This window comes from Perna viridis, chromosome 7 (assembly GCF_037379345.1).
Source record: "Perna viridis isolate PV_CMFRI_1.1 ecotype Kerala chromosome 7, ASM3737934v1, whole genome shotgun sequence".
Classification (NCBI taxonomy): domain Eukaryota; kingdom Metazoa; phylum Mollusca; class Bivalvia; order Mytilida; family Mytilidae; genus Perna; species Perna viridis.
The window spans coordinates 16,476,226-16,503,666 of NC_142451.1; the positions used below are offsets into that span (position 1 = coordinate 16,476,226).

At 31.0% G+C, this 27,441-nt stretch overlaps 2 protein-coding genes across 6 annotated transcripts in view; one reads left to right on the top strand and one right to left on the bottom strand.

Moving 5' to 3' along the window:
* The window catches only part of LOC148611551 (unconventional myosin-Ia-like), an 80,753-nt gene extending 61,335 nt beyond the window's left edge, over positions 1-19,418 (top strand). For all 3 annotated transcript variants that reach the window (XM_088592214.1, XM_088592212.1, XM_088592213.1), the window contains 11 exons: positions 326-393; positions 2,053-2,269; positions 5,360-5,509; positions 6,457-6,525; positions 8,574-8,735; positions 9,060-9,191; positions 9,529-9,635; positions 10,130-10,265; positions 11,030-11,182; positions 13,198-13,331; positions 13,703-19,418. In XM_088592214.1, coding sequence (XP_088448340.1) covers positions 326-393; positions 2,053-2,269; positions 5,360-5,509; positions 6,457-6,525; positions 8,574-8,735; positions 9,060-9,191; positions 9,529-9,635; positions 10,130-10,265; positions 11,030-11,182; positions 13,198-13,331; positions 13,703-13,826 — 1,452 coding nt within the window. In that variant the 3' untranslated portion in view covers positions 13,827-19,418. The remainder of the gene's footprint in view (positions 1-325; positions 394-2,052; positions 2,270-5,359; positions 5,510-6,456; positions 6,526-8,573; positions 8,736-9,059; positions 9,192-9,528; positions 9,636-10,129; positions 10,266-11,029; positions 11,183-13,197; positions 13,332-13,702) is intronic.
* A 983-nt stretch (positions 19,419-20,401) lies between these two features.
* The window catches only part of LOC148611552 (uncharacterized), a 68,793-nt gene continuing 61,753 nt past the window's right edge, over positions 20,402-27,441 (bottom strand). For all 3 annotated transcript variants that reach the window (XM_088592211.1, XM_088592210.1, XM_088592209.1), the window contains 3 exons: positions 25,409-25,580; positions 23,331-24,339; positions 20,402-22,858 (listed from right to left, as the gene is read on the bottom strand). In XM_088592211.1, the coding sequence (XP_088448337.1) occupies positions 23,335-24,339; positions 25,409-25,580 (1,177 nt within the window). In that variant the 3' untranslated portion in view covers positions 20,402-22,858; positions 23,331-23,334. The remainder of the gene's footprint in view (positions 22,859-23,330; positions 24,340-25,408; positions 25,581-27,441) is intronic.

Consider the following 27,441-nt stretch of genomic DNA (forward strand, 5'->3'; position numbering starts at 1 on the left):
TTACATTTTAAATGAGGACAAATTGTATAGAATTATCTAACAACTTATTTTAAAATTCATTTGAAAGAAATTGAGGCATCAAATTGAAGAAAAAAAAATGTCTCTTTGCAAGGGGAGATAATTAACCAAAAAATCTCAAAAATGTAAAGGGGTTAAGATATTAAGACAGATTGATGACCCTTCATTTCTGAGAAAATTAGGAAAGTCTATAGGCAAATACTTTAAGCTTTGATTTACTGATAGTGATTGTATTAATGTCCTGTCTGGTTTAATCTTGATTTCTGCGATGTAATTCAGTAATATATATTGATGTTTCTTTTTTCAGCCAAACGACTTTAAAAGGAGTGGACAGTTTGATCTTAACAATGTTCAGCACCAAGTCCGTTATCTTGGGTAAGATTTAAATAAATATTAAAGAAAGAGTTCTGGTCCTTCAGGAAATTTGGTACTACAAGTTAAAAAGTGAATGGATGAAATATTCAAAAAAAAGCTTTAGAAAAGATGATTCCAAAAACAAAACAAAATGGAACATTCAAATTACAATGACTCTTTCTTTACATGTTAAACATCTACATTTAGGGAAAAAATTGGTGTGATAGAATAAATTATCCATGATGATGTACTTTTGTTTTGTTTTTTTTTTTGTCTCACCTGGCTAAATTAATTGTTGTTCAGCATAGACGTTTGCATCCATTGTGAAGCTTTTAATCTTAAGTTCTCTGATAATATCAATTTTATGTTAACCACTTGTGCTGGGTCAACCAATTTTGGTATGAAGTTGATTTATCATAACTTGACTTTGAAATGCTATATTAATGCAAAATTGATGACCTGCTCATGGTAAAACAAAAAAAAATGTTTCCACAGTTTATTTCAATTCTAATAGGACTAGTTTCTTCATGTTATTTAAAAGACGCAGCCTGTGTGTTTGAGAAATGAAAACCATTATGGAGCCAAATAATGCTTTGACGTTGGTAAAATTGGGTTAAACTTGTCTATGATGTCAGAAATAAGACTGTAATATGTCTGTGAAATTTGTCATATGTTTATCAAAGTTTTATCACAGCAGTGGTCTTAATTAAGACTTTGAAGCACGTCATATTAAAATGATATTTTACTTAAACATTAAATGTCACTATCAGATTTTGAATAACAGCCGTCTTGTGTAACAAGCGAGACATCTCTCTGTCATAAGTTTGTTTAAATATTGTATGTGATCTGTATTATATAGCCTGAGGGTGTTTTGGTTGCTCATTTACCAATCTAGTTTAAATAAGATGTATCAATGGATCCATCTGGTCACTGCATGTAGGATCTAACAACACTTCATTCTACTCTCTGTTTTGATAACATTTCTTGTGTAACAAGCGAGACATCTCTCTGTCATAAGTTTGTTTAAATATTGTATGTGATCTGTATTATATAGCCTGAGGGTGTTTTGGTTGCTCATTTACCAATCTAGTTTAAATAAGATGTATCAATGGATCCATCTGGTCACTGCATGTAGGATCTAACAACACTTCATTCTACTCTCTGTTTTGATAACATTTCTGATTAGCCAATCTGATTTCATCTTTCAAGATTTTGAAAGCATTATTCAGAGGTAAAAACCCGAGGATTCTGAAAAGGTCATCTGAACAGAAAGTAGAATGAATTGTTGTTAGATCCCAGATGCAGTAACTAAATCTTCACAACTAACTTTCCAGTTCACAGGCCCAAAATAACATTTTTCAGACATTTGTATATAGTGACTGTTGGCCTGTAGTAGTTAATTTTACAGGCCCACCTCCATTTTGACAAGCCTTAGACTACTGCTTAACCATGAAGACTGAAATGGAACAAAATAATAGGTCTAATTTATATTAAATTGCTCATTTACAAATAGTTTTTGGTGTTCCTCTTTTCATATACATGTATCTACATGATGCTTAACCATGTTTTGTTGTTTTGGCTTTGTTTCTATATTTTGATTCTCCAGTTTTGGGTATTATTATATAAACCATGAATAGCCCTTAAAATATACCAGTACACAAGTAATTAATGTTCTTTCAGTTTGATGGAAAATGTACGGGTTAGAAGAGCAGGATATGCATTCCGACAAATATATGAACAATTTTTATACCGTTATAAAATGTTAGCTCCAGAGACATGGCCTTCATGGCAGGGTCCAGCTAAGGATGGTGTCAGATACATTTTAGTAGCTCAAGGAATTCCTGAAGAAGAATATGCCTTTGGAAAAACAAAGATCTTTGTCAAGAATCCAAAACTGGTAGGTTGAACTAAGTTAATAAGTCCTTTTATAGGCATTTTATAAGTTTGTTTGTTAGTACTACAGTACCTGAATTGATCCGTGCAACAAAGATTGCAATTGGTCATCAATCACCAATCAGTTACCGGTCAGTCATCAATCCATCAAACCAATCCATTTAATTGGTGATTGCATCACTTGACCACAGAGCGGTCAATGTAATTTACAGTTTTTTTTGTTTTCTTTGTCAATTTTACACAAATATTTACATAATGTAATAGATTTAAACATCAATTTATACTTTAATTTTACATTTCTTTTATCTAAAACAGATCTTACGTCATTTTACATAACAAAACTGCGATCAGATCGGTCACTGGTCATTGGTCATTGATCTGTCAGCGATCAAGCAGTCAACTGTCATCGATCCGTCAAATTGTTGTGCAGATTGATTCAAGGACTGTAATTGAAAATCAGTAGTGTTCTGAAGTTGGCATGATGAAAGCATCAAAGAAAATGAAATGGAAACAAATCAATGACCCATTAAGTTGAACTATGGAAGTTTTCAAAAGCAAACAATGCATTTTTATCTCACCACAGGTGTTCTTTAAAAGTACTTTGAGTCAAAATTGTTGAACAACTCCTTGTTAGAGTTAATACATTTTAAAATTCAGCCAGGTGAGTGATTCAGGCTCCTGGGAGCCCCTTGTTAATGTCTACAAATCACTAAAACCTTCAGAAAGCAAATAAAAAAAAAGTCCATAGACTACCAAAACATAGTAGGAAGTAAATAATCTAATGGTAAACTGGAACTCAGACCATCAATGAAAAAAAAAAATCTGGAAAGTTTCAAACTTTAATTTCCTCAAAATGTCTACTCAATGACATTTGAATTATCCCTTGAAGTATGACCTACAGACGCTTGACAGTAGTTTTTCCTGGCCATAAGCTCAATAATTGATTCTCAAAAAGAAATTCATCCTCAAGTTATTCTATTTACAATTAAGTTTTCTGACCTGAGGATTCAGTGCTCTATCAACACATTTTTATGTTTTATGCTGTTGTATGACATTCATAAAAAATGTTTCTCTGTGAATCGTTGACAATCTTGAACTTTGTAATGGTTCAATTTTACAGTTTTTTATTATATTAAGTTATGATAGCATAGTTAGACTAGATAAATGTTTTAATATTAATCTTTCATTGATGCTTTGAGTACTGTTCTTATAGGTATAAATTGCATTTTGTTCTTGATAGTGACTTTATCACAGTTCATATCAGATGAGCCTGCTATGTGTACATGTTAACAAGAACAGAGCAAATTGTAATGGCTTTAGAAAATAACAGTATTGATTTATTTTTATCTCGTCAGGATAAGTGTAAAAGAGATTTGTGATATTGCTGGTCATGTACATCATTTCATTTGTATTCATCTACAAAATATTGTTTACAGTATCAATTACTATTACGAAGTTGACGGACATTGCAACGTCACAGTATAACTTAATTTTATTGGCCTCATAAAAAAGGGATCCTTACATAGGTAATTGACATAATTTAATCATGCCTATTGCAAACAGTCCAGATAACGTCTTATATCAAGTCAGTTGGCCGATCCAAGCATTATCAGCAAGTACACATCACAGAAATTTAGTTAAAATTCCTAAATAATTATAATATCAGACAGGAGATGATTCATGCATGTAAAAAAAAACACCAAATTACTTTTGTTTTTTATTCAGAAACTGTAACAGACCATATGACTAGTCTGAGTTGTTTTTTTGATAATCATAATAGATTAATGCATGGTTTTCTCCAAAATACAGAATTATAAAAGGAAAGGACTATAGCTTTATATTTAATGGATTTTTTTTTTTAAGTGACAAAGGTAGCCATAATACTCTTATGTGAGACAAAATATATCTGGTTGATTTGAATGACCAATTTTGTTTCAGTATGAAATACTTTCATAAGTTTTGTTTTTCTTTCTTTGAATTAACTTGTAGTTTTCATAAGTGGAGTGGTTTGAATTAGTGTTATTTTATACATTTGATAACTGTTCCCAAAATGGACGCTTTGTTAGATTGATAGTTTTTGCTTAAATGATATTCCTTAAAACTTTGAGACTGCTTTTATGTTTGTTTTGATGATTTTGCGACATAAAGTATTAAATTCTTTCAACATCCTCTTCTAAGTAGACAAATTAGGCACTGCTACCAAAAGCCAATAATGTAGTCATTCACTAGACCCGACATTTAAGGTGAAATAGAGGAGGATTGGGAACAATGAACATGCATGGCCATCAAAACCAAAAAAAACCAAAAAAACACGTAAGCTGACTAAATAGAACACACTTCGTACATAAGTTGAAATGTTAAATATGCTTTACCATTACTTACTAATGAAAAAAGTACAAAGTAGAATAAATTTTCTTTCTAGTTCAGTGTTCTTAAATTTGTTCAAAGATATTTAACCTCATGTGAAACTAAGCATTTTATTGTTATGATTATTGTCTGAATTTTATACATAGTTTAATGACCTTTACAAGGCCCTTAAAGATTGATGTTACTTTCGTAGGGCTGTGACGAATATGGGAGTTACTAGTGTGAAAACATTTATCTGTTTTTGCTGACATTAAACATTAAAATCATAGTTTGATGAATTCAAGAAATTTTGATTATCACAAAGTTTCCCTGCTAATTGACATTTAATATACAGCCTGTTATCGAATTGGACTGTGCTCATTAACCATGTTAACATTTACTGGATAAAGAAATTAAGAAACGTGCTGGTAAACTCATGTCTCCTACTGTGATGACTTTTGCATATAGCTGCAAAAATGTTATAGTTGTATCATTGTAGAATGTTGTTGTTGTTGGCATCCCTTAGCTTTCATTTATTTACAATATATAGAGCATAACTTATCTGATTTTTTTTAATTCAATACCCAGCATCTTTCTTGACTATGTATACTCTATCTACATTAGAATTCTCCTCTATACTTTGATGTTTCCCGCTTTTAGTCTTTCAGTTTTTTTAACTATATCTTCCACCTGCACATCAGTAATGCTAAATAATGTATTAAATTGATTATCTTTGTTATATTTTCAGTTGTTTGATCTTGAAGAAAGACGACGACAAAAGATGCATGACCTTGCCACAATGGTTCAGAAAATCTACCGTGGATGGAAACAGAGGACTTTGTATAAACTTATGAAGAAAAGTCAGATTATTATATCCTGTCGGTTTAGAGGTTACTGGGTTAGTAGGTCATGTAAAGTTATGTGACATTTACATAGTACATAATTTGGTCAATTCTCATAGAGCATAAATGTTAAATCTCTTGCTTTTGACAGAAGCCTCCCAATATTTCATGAAAAATTCAACAGTCTATCTCTTTTATGCCTGTGCCAAAGCAGGAGATTTAGTTGGATTCCCAGAAATTTCTCCTGTCTGATTTGAATTTCAACCTAAAATTGTAATAAATTACTTCAAATCTTATCAAAACATGTCATAAAAATAAAAACTCGACAAATCTTCCACTTTTAGAAAATTTATAGAGGGTAATTTCATGCTGTAGAATTTTTCAGTGGTAAAAACCTGTTTCAGAGGAAGCTTGATTAGTAGTAGATCTATTATTGTCATGTGACTTAATAGAAAACCAGGTCATTTTTCTGTTGTATATCTATCAGAGACTAACAACAAACTTGTTAAACACTCCTATAATTTATTACCTAACAGTTTCTGGGTAAGGCAACAATTATATAGGTCAACCCACTCAAAATAATAGAAAAGGTTAGTGTAGTAATTTTGTTCATGATAAAGGCAATCAGTTACTGAATAAAGAATGTCAAAAATATAACTCCTACAAAAGTATATCTTTTAGAGCCTGTGTTATTTAGTAATTAATTTCTTCACTATTTTTTATGTTGATTGAAATGCTGATTAATAATTTGACCTAATTTAAAGCTTCTATAGTTATATACATGCAAGTGATTTTGTTTTAGAAGTCCTTGTAAGAATTTTAAAGATTCTTGCTTGTACGAAATTGGTTGAACTTTGAACTTTGTTCATATGATTTTGCTAGAATAGTGATTGCATTGATAGAGTGTTCTCCCATGTTTTAGCATCATACATAAATACAAAAATGTAGCTCATATGTTCCAACAACACAAATATTTTATACATGTATATTTTTCACATGATAGGCCAAAAAACAGTATCACAGGAAGAAGGCAGCCAGTTTGGTGCTACAGTGCTATATAAGAGGCTGGAAGGTCTGTATAGTCACAATAAGTACAGTGGAATCTGTCTAAGCTAGATTCCTTTTGCACTTATGGTTTTGCCGGGTGGTTTTGCCAGGTGATTTTGCACTTATGGTTTTGCTAGTTGTTTTTGCCAGGTGGTTTTGTTAACAACTGTTTAGTTTACACACAGGTCCAAAATGAATTGAAACAAGTACATATTTCATGAGAAGTCTGGTTAAAAACTAGTATGGACTTCAGACCAGATCTGGTTAACACAGGTTTCTGTTTTTTCCAGGATTTGCTTTAGATATATTCTACTGTATTTAGAAATTCATATACAGCCGAAATATTGATTGATAAGCATGCTTGTGGTTCATGGTTCAATTTTCTTTAAACTAGAAAGTTTTTTTTTTTTTAAATACAGGTACTGTTCAAAAGATTGTATGGTGTTTCTAAATTTGACACAAAACATTTTCTCTATATAAAAGTAGGTCATTTTACAAGACTTTGATTGGTTAAAACGTATATAAAGTGATAGGAAATTAGGATTGAATTTATTACCTAGGGTACAGGTGACCCATACATTCTAATATGAATGTCCCTAGACTATCAAAAATACAACAAAATTCATATAATATACACAAGAAACATGTAAATCAAAAGTCTGAAAACAGTTCTACATGTAAATCAGATAAACAGACTACTTCTTAAAGTATACCCCTCTTTTCAACTGTTTATCCATCAAATAAATTGAATTTAACACTTCAATTATGTACCTGGTAGTTGAACAAATCAGTATTGTTGAAACTGTATGTGTTTTCTGCTATAATTTTGTTGATAAGTTCAGTATAGTATTTTTCATGGTGTACTAATATACTTCATTTAGTTGAAAACCTATAAGCGTATAAATAAGAAGTACTCTTGAAAAGAAATTTTTCAATCTATAAAAATTAATACAATACAGTCTATTACAAATAATACATGTACTCTGTTTTTTTTTCTTTGTTTTTAAAACTAACATTACTTGAATGTGACATTGATAAAACTAACAGTTGGCTTCATTAACCTTTTTAATTTTAAGAATTATCAGTATACCCATAATAAAATAGACACTGTCAATGATTGATACAAACTTTAAAAATAACAAACAAATGCTGATTAGTTTTTTTCTTTTTTGGTCTTCATATGTTATATTTCTGTATTACTAATTGTTACTGTAGCCAGATATGTGAACCATACATTTATCTTCTTTTAAGTCAACCAAATCAAGAAGTCTTTAAGTTTTATCTCAAAAGTACAACAACCAAACGACAAACTAAGACTTGTTCTGTGGTCTGTAACTGAACGACAAGCTAAGACTGGTTCTGTGGTCTGTAACAGAGTGACAAACTAAGACTGGTTCTGTGGTCTGTAACAGAACGTAAAACTAAGACTGGTTCTGTGGTCTGTAACAGAACCACAAACTAAGACTGGTTCTGTGGTCTGTAACAGAGTGACAAACTAAGACTGGTTCTGTGGTCTGTAACAGAACGTAAAACTAAGACTGGTTCTGTGGTCTGTAACAGAACCATAAACTAAGACTGGTTCTGTGGTCTGTAACAGAGTGACAAGCTAAGACTGGCTCTGTGGTCTGTAACAGAGCGACAAGCTAAGACTGGTTCTGTGGTCTGTAACAGAACCACAAACTAAGACTTGTTCTGTGGTCTGTAACTGAACGACAAGCTAAGACTGGTTCTGTGGTCTGTAACAGAGTGACAAGCTAAGACTGGTTCTGTGGTCTGTAACAGAACCACAAACTAAGACTGGTTCTGTGGTCTGTAACAGAGTGACAAGCTAAGACTGGCTCTTTGGTCTGTAACAGAGCAACAAACTAAGACTGGTTCTGTGGTCTGTAACAGAGCGACAAGCTAAGACTGGTTCTGTGGTCTGTAACAGAGCGACAAGCTAAGACTGAACAACAAACTAAGACTGGTAATGTGGTCTGTAACTGTTTCTAAATAAGGAATAAAAGTGAATTTTGACATGCATGAATCATCATCTGTCACATTTTTATAAAGACTGCTATTTTAATGATTTAGGCCAGGGTATTATTACGGAAGTTGAAGAGAGAGAAGTTAGAGTTATGGGCAGTAGGTGTAATACACAAGTATCACCAAGGTTGGAAAGTAAGAAAGGAGTACAGAAGAAAGTTCAAGTCTATAGCAGGTCCAAAGATTGTCAAATTCTTCAGAATAGCTCTGGTAAGTTTTATCTTTCAATTATGATGGCTTTCATACTTTGTTGCAAATTCAAGGATTTCAGTTGGAATTAATAAATATGTAGAAAATTGGTTTTGAATTGTACAAGTTGTTTTTTTTCTTATACAGTTCTTATAAAATGAACATGAATATCATCAGAATTACAAGTAAACTCCAGAAAATTCAGAAATTTTGACAGAGACAGTGAAAACCTTTTGTTACTACCACTGTCTTGTCATTTGATATACAATTTCTGCAGTTTTAAACAGAATTTGAATATGACAGGCACAAATAACTTCAAACTGTGAATATTTGTCAATTTTGTAGAGAAAGCAGTACCTTTTGAAGTTAAAGTCTAGTCTACCAACCATGTCTCCATTAGATAAAACATGGCCAAAATCTCCATCACGATTCTCTACGGCATCTGATCAGCTCAAAGACATCCATCATAAATGGAGGGTATGTTAGATAAGGCCTTCTTGGCTTAAATTCTCTTCTTAATCCTAAACATGTTAACAAATAAAACAATTGAAGTTGCTGAAGTATATATATTGTATAGCAGGTAATTTTGCATTGTGCTAATTTTGTTGTTTTCTAGCGGTTGGTCTAAAAAGGCCAAAAAAAATTCTTCAAAATATTTACTTTGGGCTTAAATGCTTAGTGCTCAGCTTAATATCCCCCAAAATTAGAAATGACAAAATTTTTCCTATACCTTTTTGCCTAAAATTTACTGGCTGTAAAACTTTTCTGAAAAAAAAAAAAAAAATTTCAGTTCATGGTGTTATTTCTAATTTAGTGTATGAAATACAGGCAGAGATTTGATGAAACATCTCGATACAAAATGAGGGAGAAACTCACAGCTAGCAAACTATTTAAAGACAAGAAACCTACTTACAGTCAAACGTAAGTTTTGGTCTATTCAAGGCAAACCATGAAATTTGATTCCCAATGAAAAATGATTATTTACTTTAAATTGTATGACAGGATCGTCAAAACCACAAATTCAAGAATCCACAAATTTGTGCTTTTCCACTAAACCATGAAAATTTATACCCACAAATATAAGTATTTTTGCAGTATTAGTTTTTAGAATAGAGTAAACATGTATTTTTCAGAATAAATGTCATATTTTTAAACAGGATTTTTTTTTATAATCTAGCAAGCAATGTTTTAGGTTTAAATAGGAATCACCATGTCTGTCTGTCTGTCTGCTAACATGGATGTGTCTAAATAAGGTCATTTATTATTCCATAGTTTAAAACATGAGCTAACTTTGATTGGGATTGCAGTGTATTTCACCCATAATTATAATTTTAAAGGAAAAAAAGTATATCCAATGTAGAAACAAACAAATATTAAAGGATTTCTTTTGATACTTTAATATTCTGTCTTTATAGAGTTCCTGTGTCATATGTAGGTGATTATCAGAACATTAAGCAGAATCCTCAGTGGCAGAAAATGGCTGATAAAATCCAAGATCATCTTATTGTATTCTCTCACCTTGTGAAAAAGATAAATAGAGCCAATGGAAAGGTACCATAAAGTAGATTACCAAGTCCCTGTTTTTAAAAGATCATTTGTATCTTGTACTGTAGCCTTCTTTGTTTAACGTGTATTTATCATTGGTGTTAAGTAACCTGTTTTTGATGGGACCCTGCTAATATTTCATGAAAAATTCAATTCAACATTCTCTTGCTTATGTGCCCATGTCAAAACAGTTGACTCAGCTGATCTTGTAGAAATTTCTCCCACCTTATTTGAATTTTCAGCCTAAAATTGTAATATTTTATTTCAACTCCTGTCAAAACTAAGCAAATCTACCACTTTGAGATGGAGATTTCCCACATTTTTACGTTGGAAGATTAATATCTGTGATTCTATGAATAACATATTGTCCTCTCTTAGGTTAGAGAAATTGGCAATAAAGCTTGAACTTGAAAAGAATTTGAAAATGTGTCTGTTATACACAGAATATGGTAGATTTATGCATCCTTTTTGTAGTTTTTCTTTCAAAAAAGCCCTTTCTAATTGAGATGGGGTCACACCATTATGGAAACATGAAGTTGCATTTTTAAATATAAACATTGTGTTGTGAGTTTAAACATATCCTAAGCAGAAGAATCTGAGCTATAGTTTTAGCCAATATTAAGTAGTGATAAGCCGAGTATGCCACATTTAAAGCTAATAGTATAATTTCTTAGATGGCTTATTGAAAGTTTCATTGCAAACATATTTTGATAGATGTATTATATATAATTGCTACTACAACAAAATCAAATAAATTCTAAATTTTACAGCTAGTTGATCAGTTGTTAGTTATGACAACAAGGTTCATGCATTTCCTTGATCACAGAACCATGATGATTAAGTACATGATACCATTGTCTGAAGTCCAAAGAATCTCAGTCAGTCCATTTAAAGATTGTGTCATAGCTGTACATATACAGAAGGTATGTTGATGAAATACAGATATTTTCATAGTGACCAGTGGATTATGTATTTTCTATCCCGGACTTGACTTCTTATTGGCAACTCCACAGGTATTTCTAGAAAATCAGTGGACCCTAACCCTACTGGTGCACCTGGTCCATGCTCCAAATTTTTAGTGGAGTCTGAGTTGCCCATTTACTTTTGTTACTTTGTATGTATTTTTTTTTGGTGGTCATTTTATGTTCTTTGTTGTTTGTGTCTGTTTTCCATGTCTGGTCTTTGTCCCTGGATTACATTCTATTGATTCCTGATTGAATCTTGGTTCCCTTGATTACTCTTTCTCTCATTCAACTGGTCAAAGTTTCATAACTGCCAAGATGTGTAGAAACCCAATGATTTTTTTGTTACAAAATGTTTTAAGGGCTTTAAAATTTCATTTACTGTGGATTCATATCATTTTTTTGCTATATGGAAAAAAACACATTTCTTTTGGTACTTGAATTCATTGTTCAATGGTCAATAAACAAAAAAAGTATGAATTTGTCTGCATATTGGGTAAAGCTATTTTTTTTCCTTTAATATTTTAAACATCCCAAGATATGGAAATAGAGGTAGTTTTAATGAAGAATTGAAATTACATGTATTTGTGATACTGGTATAATAGTCTCGGATGTAAGACTCCCCTTTTAGGCTCAGGTAAGTTTAAATTCTTCTGAATCAAGAGATCAGGCTCCTTCTGCCTACTCATCAATTGAAAAATATTGAGATATAAAGATCTAGACACCACTGAGATTGCAATACAGGGAAATCTCAAACACCCAAGTGTAAATTTCAAGTTCTTTAATGAGGGTATTTTGGTAAAAGGACATTGAAATCTTATCCAAGTCTGTCGGGCGTCAGTTTCACAAAAAGTCATAAGTGTAAAATTGATCAGAAGTAATGACGTCATAAACTAAAATAGCATTGTGACATCATGATTTACAATCAATTTCACACTTACGACTTTTTGTGAAACCGACGCCTGAATTTTTTTATTTTGAAATTTCTGGTTGTGCTTGATTCTTTTTCATAGTTTTCGTATTAATTTTGTGATTATTATGCCAAATTAGAACGCCCTAGTTGTGCCTATTCCTTTGTATTTACATGACCTCATAAAACGTTAAATTGAGTTATCAGCAACTCGTTGAGTATTTTATCTCACATGTGGGTAGAAAATCTCGCAAGGCTAAAAATAGAAATATCCTTGTCTTAAAAGTATTGTTTGTTTATGTTTGTTTATATCTTGATTTTGTGGTTCCATACTACTCACCCAAACCATGGAAAAATTTATGTCTCAGGAATAATAACAAAAACACAGTAAATGTTTTTATATGTAATATGAATAATCTATTTTTAAAATATATATAGTATATAGATTATCCTTCAACAATGAGAAATATGTTTGATACTGAGACCATTTTTCTATGGGTAGGGATAATATTTTTATTGATAATATCTCTACTCAAGATGGTAAAATTGAAATTTTCTACATGCAAGCTTTAGTAAGCATGTAAAAATCTAAATTTTACCATAGAGAGTGGAGAAATAATTAAAATCAAGAATGATTTAAGGAGAATCATTTTCTCTCATGCAATCTCTAGAAACCTTGGAAAATGTTCAATGGAAAACTTTCACAGAAATTAAAATTACCACCCTGTGGTTAAAAAGTCACATGCATTGTTGATCACCGGCTAAGAATGGGAGAAAATAAAATCTCAGTCAGAGTGGATTTATAGAGAAAATTGAAGTCTCAGTTATAAGGACAGTTGCTGTACAAATGATTTCTCTACTTCAGTACAAAATTTGTGAATGTACCTTATATATGTATTTATGGTCTGTGAGTCACCACTCCTTTTACACAGTATTGTTTTGTTTTATTTTATTCTGAGGAAAATGTAATATATATAGTTTGCATTATACTTTGTGGAATAATGGCATATGTTCTATATACCTCATAACTTTTAATTTATAATATGCATCGTTGTTATTTTTATAGCAACAGAATGGTGATCTATGGAGTAAGAAAGGAGACTATGTCTTTATGTGCGATCATCTGATAGAGCTTGTTGCCAAAGCTTATCTAGCCATAGAAAATGCTTCTAAACCCCCAGAAGTTCAAATTAAAAATTCGTATGTAGCATTCATGATTTGTTACCATCAGCCATTATCAGAAATAAGATATTTGATTGAAATTTTATCTGCAACTGAAGTTAATCTAATTGTGCAACATAATGTTACTTTACTAGATTTACATGAAAGAGCCAAAAATATAATTGATAATTCAGAGTCAAAGAAAACTACATAATTCAACTGAAACATGGAAAATGTTAAATTGAATTATGGTCATATTAGTTACCCACCCTTTCAAATAATTCATTCTGTAATGATAATCAGGAATGATAGTTCAGGCAGCATCCTTGTTGTAGTAAAAAGGGGAATAACTAAATTTCTTGATTCATGCAGATTTCTTATCAGTTCATTGCTAAATTTTTTTTCCTTAGAATACCGGCATTATTTGGTTCATCAGAAGTGGAAATCACCTTCACTGAGGGAGCAAAAGATCTGCCTTCAGGTTTAGTGAAAGCAGCAAGAAAGAAACACAATCTTTCTATAATGGTGCAGTAATGACAGGCTAATAAGTGGATAAAATTATTTAAAGATCCCTCATTCCTGTTAATACAGTCTGATATCTAAAAAGCATAGGATAGGGAGAGATTGTCATCCAAAAGTGTTCTTGAGTATGTGTTTTACAGTACATGCAGTGTTGGAGAAACGTTTGAGAGACAGATGTAGCATAACATTGTACATGTGTCATTAATTCATTCAGTCACTTAATCCAAAGAGCATCCTTATAGATGCATATTATTCATAGGCATGTTTTATACAAAATGTTATCTACATCTTGTTTGAGTATAATGGTTCATGTTCTTTCATCAATACAATTATTGTATCTTTGTTGTCATAAACTGTTCATTTTTTCTAACCATTCATCTTTTCATTCAGAAGTTTTAAAAAAGATGTAAAATAACCATACAGTATCATTAATTAAAGTATGATCTAGAATTAAAACTGGTCAGACTTTTTTAGTGTAAATGTATGATGCCAATTACATTGGTTGTTTGATTGGACCATAAAATTCACCACATTAATAATGTACAATTTTTTTTACATCTGGAATTGTCAAGGGTTGAATGAATTATAGAAACAGTCAAATAGAAAAATACAGTCAAATCTGTTCAAAGGAGATCATAGTCACATAAGACAGGTGGTCCATAAATACACGTTAATTTTACATGGACTACATAGCAGTATTATAGTGTAACTAAAGACTTTTAAGACAGGTTATGGCAGAATATAGGTTGTCAATTAGACAGATTTGACTGTATGACCTTAAAGGTTAATTTCAAGGATATGTATATTGTTTAGTTGCTGCATTTATGGTTTATACATGTAACACTAGTTGTGAAAAGTTTTAGAAGATATTACTTTGCAAACTTATAGCCTACTCTTGAAACATGAAAGATACAAATGAAGTACTGAAACATGTTGGTTGTATGCTACCTTATATCAGATAACTTTTTGTCTTATATTTGATAAATTTAAGTCAATGATGAATCAATATTTTATGCTTTAATAATTTATAATTCTTTAAAAATCTTGCTATGTTAGTCATTTATTGTGCAAAGCTATTTTTGCTTCAAACTTGATCTTAATGTGACCACCTGTAAACAGCAGAGTTAAGCAGTCTTGTTTATTGTGTTTCTATGTTTTGAAGGTGTCATCAAACAAGGCTCCTTGTGTTAATACTGCTTCTATAAAGGACCTAATCTTTTCTCAATCAACTTTTAAAACAAGTATTTAAAAAAAAAATGCTTTTTCATTTTATTGTCTATTAACTCTGAACTTTACACTATCACAAGCTTGACTTGACCGTTACTTAATTTGCTTAGGCCATCAAACTTGTGGGTTGTATAATTATCTTATCTTTTAGTTTTCATTTCTTTTATCTCTCTGCATTTCTGCCATTTCATAGACTCATTTGCAATTATTCCATTAAGGTGCAATCTTAATCTTACAATCTGTATAACTTGTGTTTCTATTTCTACAATTGCTTACATGAAACCTTTTTTTTTTATTTTGTTAATTCATTGTATTCTGGTTCTGTTCTATTTGAGCAGTCAGAATGCATTGACCCTATATTTTCAAGTTATTTATTGAAAGCATGATTTAACATTTTGTAGTGAAGTTACCAACATTACATTGTTTTGAATTTGCCAGCTTTGAATCAAAACCTTGGCTGAAATTTATAAATGTAATTGTTTAGTACAAGGATGACAATAGTACAAGGACTTGATTAAAACTTTGATGTACAAAAAAAATTAATGTGCAAATTCAGCTCTGTTTGCTCAAAATGTTAAACCTTGCAATTTTTAGTTGGTCTAAACCTCAACTATATATTGGTGCAGTAAGTGCACTGTTATTGCCTGTAATTTTCTTTTAAATACATATGTTGAAGACAATCTGAATGTAAAATTTTGGCAGCTTGTCAGTTAGAAATTTCAAAATTAACTTCATTTCTTTTGGCTTTAGATTTGCAATGATACTTAAAGTATTTTGAATTCCTCCATTTGTAAAAATCTAATGCTATGTGCAATCAAAGGGTTCTGAATTTTTTTTTCTTTTTAAATCATTAAAACCTATGAGGCTGCTCAATAACACAATATGCTTGCTTTTCCATTGCATTTTCTATGCCATCAAATCTTTAATAAATGTTTTTAATGTCAAGTCTTGTTGACTTACTATACTTGTGTTAACATAAACTTATTTCAGTCTTTTCTATAAAATTCCAAGTGCCTAATTTGGTATTACCTCATCTTTTATATATTTTTACATATACAAAGGTAAAGTCAGGATGTAAGATTTTGTTTCAAAAAGATATTTAGCAAGCAAAGAAATCTAGTGTATGATTCTATCCATAATACTTCTTGTGTGATATCATCTGGTAGTTTTATCGACAACATTTTGTAAAAATATTTTTTTAAGTGTTAACACTGTACTTAAAACTTATGAATAAATTTTCATTTTAATTTTAGACAAAAGTAAATTGTATAAGTAACGTATTTCCTTCCATTTTATACCCAAATGTTTCAGAATATGTACAATGTTTTAGAATATGTACATTTTGAACTTCAGTGGCTGATTTAAAAAAAGTATAAAAGTGTAAAAATGTGACATAAGTTAAGACATCACAATACTATTTTCTATAATGATGTCTTAAATTAAACTTGTTTTACGCTCTCATTTTTTTTTTTTTTGGTTAAATGGACCTCCAAATGTTATTATTACACTGTGTATATATATTTTTACTGTGGGTGCCTGTATGTCAATGTTGTAAGTTCAGTGTTGACCAAAGATTAATCTTGTATCATGTCTTTTTCTATGATTTTTATAAAATCTTTTTTATCTTCTGAGCTTCTATATATACATACACTATATTTCTGCAATATTTGTTACAAATGTTTGTTCAGTGTTGTTGCATGTTAGAATTTGAATGTCTTTCAATTTTCATATATTGTAGGTGTAGATACTTAATATTTTATGTTACTTCACATGGTATTTTTAGGAAAAATATCCTAGGAATTTTTATGTTAAGTCTATAACAAAATTATTTAAGAGGAGAAAAATTTTGTTGATGGTTAAAATAGACAAACCACTGTCTATACTAGCAATTGACATACCTTTGGAACAGTTCATGTGGAATATTCTCCCCCATTGACACTGTTTCATGTTGTAGATTTTTACATAAAAGCAAATTTTTTTATGTAAAAACTCAATAATTGTAACCAGAAACCTCTCACCAGTCTTAGCATTTTTATTGGGGAGATTCTTAATTTTTCAATGATTTTGTGTATGTCTTATCCTAATGTGGGAGTGTTAACAGAGGTATGCAATGAATTTTTTTAGCATTTTCAATTACCAATCTTTTTTTTCCCATGATCGTTTTGGTACATTGTATTTATTTTTTTAAGTTAATCAAAATATTAGTACTTGTATTGATATTACAGACCAACCATCTTTCATTTTGTTGTAATTCAAAACACTACTTTCATTTTGTTGTAATTCAAAACACTACTTTCATTTTCATTTTCATCTGGGATTATAGTGATGAAGGGGACTCAATTCAGTGTTAATTGTTGACTGTATCATTGTTAATCAGAATGAAACAATGCATTGACTATCAATTAGGTTTTCATCTAGGTATCAATTATTTTTATATTTGAATTTTATACCCCCTCTGTAGTGATCTTCATTTCTGTTTGTCTGTACATCTAGAACTGCTCAACCAAATCTTGTCAAAACTTACTCAATGGTTTAAATATTTAATACAGGTCAAGTTTGTATTTGGTCTATATTTTACTTACAGTTCAGTTTCACTTTTAAACGTTGGAATCTTAGGCTATCTTGGATTACCAGATCAACTTTCAACTTGTGTTTTTGTCTTATTTAAAACAAAGAATTTGCATTTATCTTTACTAACTTTAAATAGATGTTACGAAAAATCTTTATGATTTCCTTTACTTTTAAACAGTTGCTAAAAATGAACATCTATGATTAGCCTTCCATTTATTTTTTTATAAGAGATGATTTTTGTGATTTTAGTTCATAGTGTAAAGCTAGTCATTTGTCTATTGTTTTGTATACATAATCCTGAAGAAAGAAAATCTGTGATTGTAATATTCAGTTTCTGTGAAATTTTGTTGAAACATCAGTTTGATATTAAATTTACAATTTGTACTGGTAGGCAAGTCACAAATACTAGTTATGTTGTGGATATATAACAAGGAAAGAAAATATAAAACCGTAGTAATCCAAGCACAGAGTTATGAGACCACTAAAACCATTTTTCAGTTAAAATCAAGTTCAAGGTTTTGTATACCAAAACATAGCTGTGATAATCAGAAGGGATGGACAAGTTTGTATGATTTTTATAAAATATTTAGTTATTTTTATGAACCTTTTTTATCTTGTTTGAAATCCAGAAGATATTTGTTGAACCAGAATTTTAGAGAGTAGGGTTGTTTTATATCTTGCTAGATATTGTTTGATGTACATATACATGTAGTAATTTTTAGCCAGAAGTGATTAATGTTTCATTCTTTTACTTCTTTTTACTGGAAGAAAAATTCATGCAATTAATATATCCTCTAAATTATTAAAACATTATTTACTGTATTCAATTTTTTTTCATGCAAGACTGACATATTTGTTATTTCAATTTTTAAAGCTAAGGACTATTTAAGGGTGGGGGGAAAACCACCATGCCTGTATTTTTTAAATGTGAACCTTTATGCTCATACTAAACAAGAATTATGTGCTTTTCTAACATCAGTATTATATGCTAACCATTGTCAATTCTTTTTCTAAGCTTTCTGAAAGTTATTGTTGTTTTTCATGTTGTACTGAAAATATTTTTTTTTACATTTTTTGAGTAACTATAAGCTTGACAGTTTTGTATTGCAAAGAAGAGCAACTGGTACTCATGAAGTTTGGCTATTATTTGCAATGTGAACATTTTGAAGTCATTGTTTTTACATTAAATACCCGTAACAAATATAGTGTTAAAGATATGAAAGTGGTTGTTTCTTTCTCAATTGAGGGGTTTTGAGCTTCATAGAATTAAAAAATAAATCCTTTAAAATAATTAAACAAGTGTATTTTTGGGATACATTTATATAGATAAGTATTTTTTTCAAAGGAAATCTAAGACTTGAGACACATGTACTTGAAAATGAGTGGTTATGAAGAAGTATATTTTGATTTTTATCAGAAAATTTCAATATATTTTTTACTTCAGTTGTTTTTAGGTCAAAAACATTTTACTTTGTATGTACTTAATCTATGTTACTCTCTGATTTAGTCTCTAATTAAGAAAATATATTCAGTAAAGGAATTACTAACTGAATGAGTATGTACTTGTGCATGCAAGTATGGAGATCAGGATTTAAATATCATAATCTACTTAGGTGTTTAAGTAGACACATTACCAGTGAAATAATTGATGTCAAATATACATGTAAATTCATAACCAGTTCTACTGGTCCCATGTGCTTGATGAAGCAGTTAGGGAACCAATTATTTGTTGTCAATGTTGTGATATATTGATTGCTTTTTACTAGGTTATTATATATGGATATTAAAGTTTGATATGAAACTAAATACTATGCTATCTTTAGTCTGCCATGTTCTAACTCACAGAGCTAAGTGAAACCTGTGTTAATTTTATATCACCATAATTTATCACTATCATGACTGATCTTCATGTTATACAACTTTCTTGGTGAATATTTTTTTAATTTTATCCTTGTAATAGTCAAGCAATTTTATTCATACCAGAGTGGGGCAATTTCCCATTTTCAGACTGCAACTGAAAAGAATTCTATGACATTGCAAATATTTTTATTTCCTTGGATTCAGGCTTTTTGTATTTAACATGATAATCCTTAAGATACAAAATTTTCGGATATATAGAAATTATCATTGTCCTCTGTTGTCCATGGAATTTCAATTCTGATTGAAATCTTATCCTGTGTCAAACATTTAACCACAATCCACATGTAGATACATAGCTGTATTGAGCTTGAATTTACACAATCTGTTCAGGGATGGATCTCTGTGGGCATATCAAGCTGTTCCCTGGATAGCTTTTAATTATCACTCACCAACTTCCTGATCCTAAGGAGACTAGTTTTATGCAATTAGTCTAAAAATACTTTACCAGTAATTATGTCATGAGATGCATGGTTAAGTAGGTCACATTTCCTTACAATTGAAAACTAGATAAATGTATCATAAAACACAAATAGGCCAAAGAAAACTAAAAAATGTCTAGAAAAAAAACAGAATGGCAGCACAGGACAACCAATCATGTTGAAACTGATAAACCTTTTCTATTTAAAGGTTTTTGAATTTGTTACCAAAAATATTTTGAGACTAGTGTATGTTGTATGTCAACAGTTGAACTTGACACCCATTAAATCTAGGAACGTGGTGTAAAAATCAGTAAATTAGCATATAATGAGATCAGGTAGCAGTAATATACATGTACTTTACAGGTGTGGGTATACATGTATCATACAGATGAGGAATATGAAATATCTTAATTTACTTTAATGCAATTTTTATAGAAGCATCTGCAACTCTTTAGCAAATACATATTTTTATTATTAACTTCAACACAAAATATATAGATTTATATATCAAATGTAAACTACCATATAATTTAAATACAATCTACAAAAACACAATGATTTTAACAGAAAATTGATGCAACAAAAAAAAAGCTAACTTTATGCCAGTCATAAATTCCATCCACAAAAAACATCACAATATAAGTCCCTATGAATACTGAAGTGCCGTCTATACAATGTTCTTGTTAATGATTGCCACCAGTGGAACAATTTTTGTGTAATAAAAACAGTATAATCATCTATTATTCCATACACAAAAGTCCCTAAAAGATAAGTCCTAATAATAGTAAAGTGCAGTCCTTACCAATTTATTATTCATGAATGCCAGCAGTGGAACAACATCCATTAAGCAAAATCAAAATTCAAAATTATATATTAAAAAGATATATAACGGAGATAATCAAATGAAAATCTGATAGTGAGTGATGCAAGTGTGTGGTACATATGTCAAGGCACCTTCATCTACTACTGCCCATGTGCAGTGATGCAGGTGTGTGATACATATGTCAAGGCATCTTCATCTACTACTGCCCATGTGCAGTGATGCAGGTGTGTGGTACATATGTTAAGGCATCTTCATCTACTACCACCCATGTGCAGTGACGCAGGTGTGTGGTACATATGTCATAGAATCTACATCTACTACCACCCATGTGCAGTGATGCAGATATGTGGTACATGTCAAGGCATCATCTACTACCACCCATGTGCAGTGACGCAGGTGTGTGGTACATATGTCAAAGAATCTACATATACTACCTCCCATGTGCAGTGATGCAGGTGTGTGGTACATATGTCAAGGCATCTTCATCTACTACTGCCCATGTATCTTATGTTAAATTTTTTGTCTGTAAATAATATTTGAGGAACAATCAAATGAAATACTAACAAGCATGGAATGTTCCGTTCCCATTTTAAGATTATCAATTATCATATTGTAGAACTTAAGCAATGTAATCTATTTTTAGATTGCAAGTCAATGGACAAAAACCAAATCTCTAACCACAGAACAGGACAGAACAGAACAGAACAGATAGACATAACAAGGCAAAATATAAATACCCATGGTGTTGTAAAGTTAAGCACAAAAATACCCATCATGATAATATGACTAAAGATACACTTTTGGAGAACTGATTAGTTCTACACGAAGATTCAAACATTTATGAAACCATCTATATTATACAAAAATCTCAGTGGAATCTTCAAGGAACATGCAGATAAAAAATCTGGTTTCCTGAAATACATGTCTAAAGGCTAACCATTACATGTATAAGGTGCCCAAAATAAGTGGGCACAGAAAGTTAATATTCGATTACATCCACAGATCAACATGTCTACAGTTGATATATATTTAACTACAATGCAACTCATATAATAAATGTGATATAATTATAACTGAAATTTCCATTTGACTAACAGGTCATACGGTTAGACATCTAAAAAAATGTGTGTACCTGGAACTACAACTGTCAGACCTTTCTTATTCGTGCAAAGAATAATGGTCCCAAATCTACTAGACATTCAGTCAGACATCTTTGATATCTTGTCTGACTGAACTGCTTTTTGTCTGACAAGACAAATTGTGTCCATCACAATTCGATTGGTCTGTTATAATACACAAAGTAAATGAAATTGGAGATCATAGATTTAAAGTTATGACTTGATCAATTAACATAATATGTGCATTAATTTGACATACCTCAGTACTTTGTTCAACTGCATAAACAACAAGAAAAACTTATGTTTTCGGGTCACATTGGCCTTGAACTTGATATTAACAACGAAAAATTCTTGCCTTTACAAAATTAAAACAATCAATGATATTTCCATAACTCACATCAAAAGATTATAAATAATCAGAATGATCATTACAAGAAGCATGTGCATCATTTAATATCAATACCGTAATTGATGTCAAAGGATAAATTACGTCAGTGACATATCACAGGTTATGACCCCCAAAGTTTGTTTTGTTTCAAAGCCTTGTCTTTTAAAGCTGTAGCTTCAATATTAAACTGTATTTACATGAAAAGATTTCTAGTATCTTTTTGCAAGCATTTTTCATTTGATTTTTTACAAAGGTCATTTAGATCCTATGGGATCCTTTATTTTATTCACACAAACAAAGGATCCCAATGTAAACAGTATCAGTAGAAGTTAAGTTTTATTGTACTGACCATTAAAAGCTTATTCTTGTTTAATCACACCTTCTCAAAAAAATACTCTCATTAACAACCCTGCTACTATGAAAAAAAATTATTTCTACCTAAGTTAAAATGATAAAAACAATGCAACCTAAATTTATAGTATCAAAAATACATCTTAAAAAAAACACATATATCACAGATACTGTAATGTATTTGATAACATGTTTCTCCCACTGTTTGCTCCAGGAATGTTCTTATTCTGAAAAACAAAATATAAAATTGGATTCAAGAACCAAAGAACTGATTACAAAGCCTGTACTATTATTTTACAGGATGACGTTGATGTACCTGCACATACATAAAATGACTGAATTTATCATAGCAACAACTTATGTGAAGTCATCAATTTAAAGTCATTAATCTGTCAATGGGATCTGTAAAACTATTAAAATTGCTTGGGTTTTTACATGTCACCTGAAGAGTTAATTCATGTCACAGCAGTTTTTGTTTTGTGCTTTATTGCTACACAAATGTGCATTGAAACTATTTTTGTTTTGTGCTTTATTGCTACACGAATGTGCATTGAAACTATTTTATAATATATTTATTTGGTTGAATCATTATCAATAGCATGATTAAACATATATTAACTGAAGAGGTTCAGCCTAAATTTAAACAATAATGACTATAGCATAATAAAGATTTACAAAATAATTTATTTTGTAACTTACCAAATTACAAACGTTGTTCTAAATCAAAACTAAAACTCCTATTGTTTATACCACTCCTACCAATTCCACCACTTCTACCCATTCCACCATTTGGTCTGGAACGTAATTCTATTTCATCATTTCCCCTAAATCTCACATTCTGCTTTGAAACTTTCTGTAATTTTTTGTAAAATTTGCGGCCAAGGGTTCCAACAGCAGCTGGTATTTCATCATATAATGGATCGTCGTCACTATGATAATCATCACTTGCATTAGGCCGATATGTTCTTGCTAAATTACCTCCTGTTCTCTCCATGCCACTTACATGACTTTCTAGGTTTCGCTCTTGAATCTTTTCCATAAAATCTGAGAATATAGGAGTAGTGTGACCAAATCTCCGGACAGGCTCAGACTTCCTGTCTTGTTCTGACTGAGTTTTACCGCCACGATGACGTAGAACATTTGGTTTGAATCCTTTGTCACCATCAAATCTATTTTCATCTTTCTTAATTTGTGTGCGAGAAAGTATGTTTGCTACGTTTCTTTGAAAATTTGGATCATTAACAGTTCTACTGAGTGGACTAGTGGAAGAGCCAAACATCCTTGTATCTCTTAATGATCTTCCAACATTTCTTCTACTATCCCTTAGATTATCCTCCACACCTTGATTTGCAACATTTTCAATTCTTTCCATTAAATTTAATTTCCTTCTTTCGTCTTCTTCTTCCTCATCCATCTCATCATCGCTAGGATAATCTGCTTCAGGTTCTCCAGCTAAATCTTCACAAAATTTCAAGATATCTCTTGGGCGATGTTTTGCACTACTATTCTGATGTGTTTTCTCATCTTTTGACTTAAATGGGTTTGGTATTTCTGTAATAGCTATGAGATGCATAAATGTTCCCCATCGGTGAATTATCATTCCAATGAACTGAATAAGCAATATGACAACAAAGAAGATTACAAACAGCAGTCCTAAGGCATCTATTTTAATGTTGTTCTCGTTAACATTGTCCTCACTGACACCAGACTGTAAAAGAAAATTGTTAGTAACAGATTAAAGTTCAAATAATTTCTGTTTTATGCTTACTGTTACCCAGGTAGTTTAATATAGTTTTTTATATTGTAAGCTAAGCAACAGCGAGGCTTAATTAAAACATAAAGTTGCCCATATTGTCATACAAGGTATACCCAACTCAAGCAGGACATTGACCAACAACCAGAGTGCCTTGAATTACACTCTTTCTATAGATAGCCACATCCAACATTTGAAATTACATGTATTTGGTTAAAGAAAGAAATTGATATTTTGGGGATAGAAAAATTATTTTTAAGTATATGTTGAAAAATGGCAAAGTCCTACATAAACAAATATTGATACTGGAGTATGCCCTATCTATATAAAGCCACAAACTATATTTGAAATAAATTCGTCCAATTTTAGTTGAGATAATCGCGGCAAATTTGATCAACAGAATGATCGACTGCAAAATATAACCTAAATGATAAAAAGCATAGAACCTTGCATCTATGTGTGTCAGACTGATAATGACATCATTTTCATTTCCAATGGCAAAATAGTATATTATTGTAGACTTTTACATTGAATATAAAAGCCTACAATAATATATATGATTCATATTTACAAACGAAAGTTTCTTTCTGGCTTTCTATGGTTTTCAGTGTATATCATTTAAAAGCTTCTAGCTGTTCATGGTTTTCAAGATATATTAATTACAAACAGGAAAACACTTCATTTTTTTGGCCTTTTAAGCACAACCACTCTAACAAGGAGTTGACATACAACGTCAACAAGAAATTAGCCATACCTGTTAACCTTTGAAATATTGCATGTGGGAAATTCTCTACAACTGACACTACTTTATGAGGGAGATTTTAATGTAAAAACAATTATTTTTTAAGCAAAAGTGGATTTTGTAGATTTTTATTGTAATTTTAACCAACAACCAAAAATCTTACATATTTATGTGGGAGAATCTTACCAAAATATTCTCCCTTTCACTTCTAATTATTTACAGGTGTTTATCAATATATTTAATGAGTAACATAAAAAGCCTTTTAGTACATAAAATACTAACTTTGATTGGAAATGTAATAGTTGCAGGTTTTTTATATTGGAACATGAAGTTAATTGCAATCCATATCAGATTTATAAATGAAAACCCAGCTACAACATTGTTCCTTAGTTCAGCCAACTCTTTGGAAGTTTTCTTTTTCTCCACGTCAGTATAATCCAGTGGCTCAAGATACCTTAAAAAATAAATAATTTAGCTATTAAAAAAAATTATAAAATTGATTATACATGTAGTACAAAACATATGATCTTGGATCTTATTAGATTATTTGATATTTTTTCAACAAGAAGGAGTTTCTCATGTTGACCTCGTCGAGTGGCTTTGCCATGAGAAGAGATGAGCATCAGAAACTCCTGCCAATTGAAAAAAAATACTAAATAATCTCTTAATCGCTGATTTGCTAACGTGTAAGGTATTAGTTTTCTTTTAATTTCATATTCTTGACCTAAATATTTAATTTTTATTTATAAGTGCTAAGTTTCCTCTCGAGACTATTTTTCGGCGACGTGCTATGAGACGTCACGTATGTTGTGCAGCTTTGAAAAAAAATTGTTTAGCTATGATGGTCGCATTTAAAATTTGTGGAATAATTTAGGGATTTATTCATTCTTATCAAGTAAGCAACTGTATTTCATCATTTCCCATTACAGACTAGAAAAAATGCCACAAATTAGCCATAATTTCATATACAATTAACGAACAGATGGTTATTTGGGTCGTCAAATATTAAAAAATTATCGTATAACAAGACAAGAGGCTCCCAAGAGCCTGAATTGCTCACCTGGTTGAATTTTGCCTTTCAAGGGCAATAAGTTAAACAAGAAGTTGTCCAACAATTTTGACTCAAGAAAACTTTGATTGGACTTATCATAAGGATCATTTCAGTAAATGAAAGTCTACATTTATCATAGTTTTCAAGACATTGGCTGAAAACTGTAAAAAAAAAAAAACTGTCATTTTTCCCTGTCAAGGGCAATAACTCTTATAAGAAAGCCTCTGACAAATTTTATGCCTTAAGACTTTAGTAGTCCTAAAAATAAGGATCATTTCAGCTATTGAAAGAATGTGGCTAAACCTAACAGTTTTGGAGATGTATGCGAAAAACTACTGTCTGACCCCTATGTTCTATTTTTAGTAATGGTGTCGACGCTTTTCGACGGATCAAAAATCCCCAAATCAGTTCTATGCAGAATACCACAAAGAAACATTCATACCTACTTTGGTTCCAATTGGTCAATTAGTGTCAGAGGAGAAGATTTTTGAAAGAAATAACATCAAAAATAGCAAAAGACGTTGAAAAAGGGCAATAACTCCAACATGACTTAATAGATTAAAACGAAAATTTGACCACAGATAGATCTCATCATGCTGAGCACTTTTACCCAGTTAGAATTTGGCTAAACCTAACCGTTTTGGAGATATATGCGAAAAACTACTGTCTGACCCCTATGTTCTATTTTCAGTTTTTCGACAGATCAAAGTTTTAACATAATAGCGATAAAATACTGTACCTGACTTCTTCATCTATTTTTATTACCTATATATAAATACTAAAAGATACATAGTGCTGTGAGCAAGCTAAGAAAGAGAAAACCTACACTTCAAATTGACCTAAATGATAAACACATCAGTTGAATTATCTGCCTTTCTAGACATCAGACAATTATTACGTTCTTTCATTCACATATAGGTACAGTGCTTATCCTTTCTTTGAAAATCTCATAAAAATCTGTTTAAGAGAATTTGTGAAGATACGTGGACAGATGAGCAGACAACACACACAGGGTGAATCCTATATACACCCAATTAAGTTGGTTTGCTGGAGATTTAAAAAACTATGCCCAATGAACATTTAAATTGATACCCCCTATTTGATTAAATGAACCTTTCGACTTCCAAATTGATTCTGATCAAAATCTAAAATAGGAGATGCACAATGGTATTTGTAATAAAGATTTGGAGAAAGTTTTATCAAATTCCATTTTGTGGTGTAGGAGGAGTTTTGATAAAAGATGGATCTATGTGTAAAGATAGGA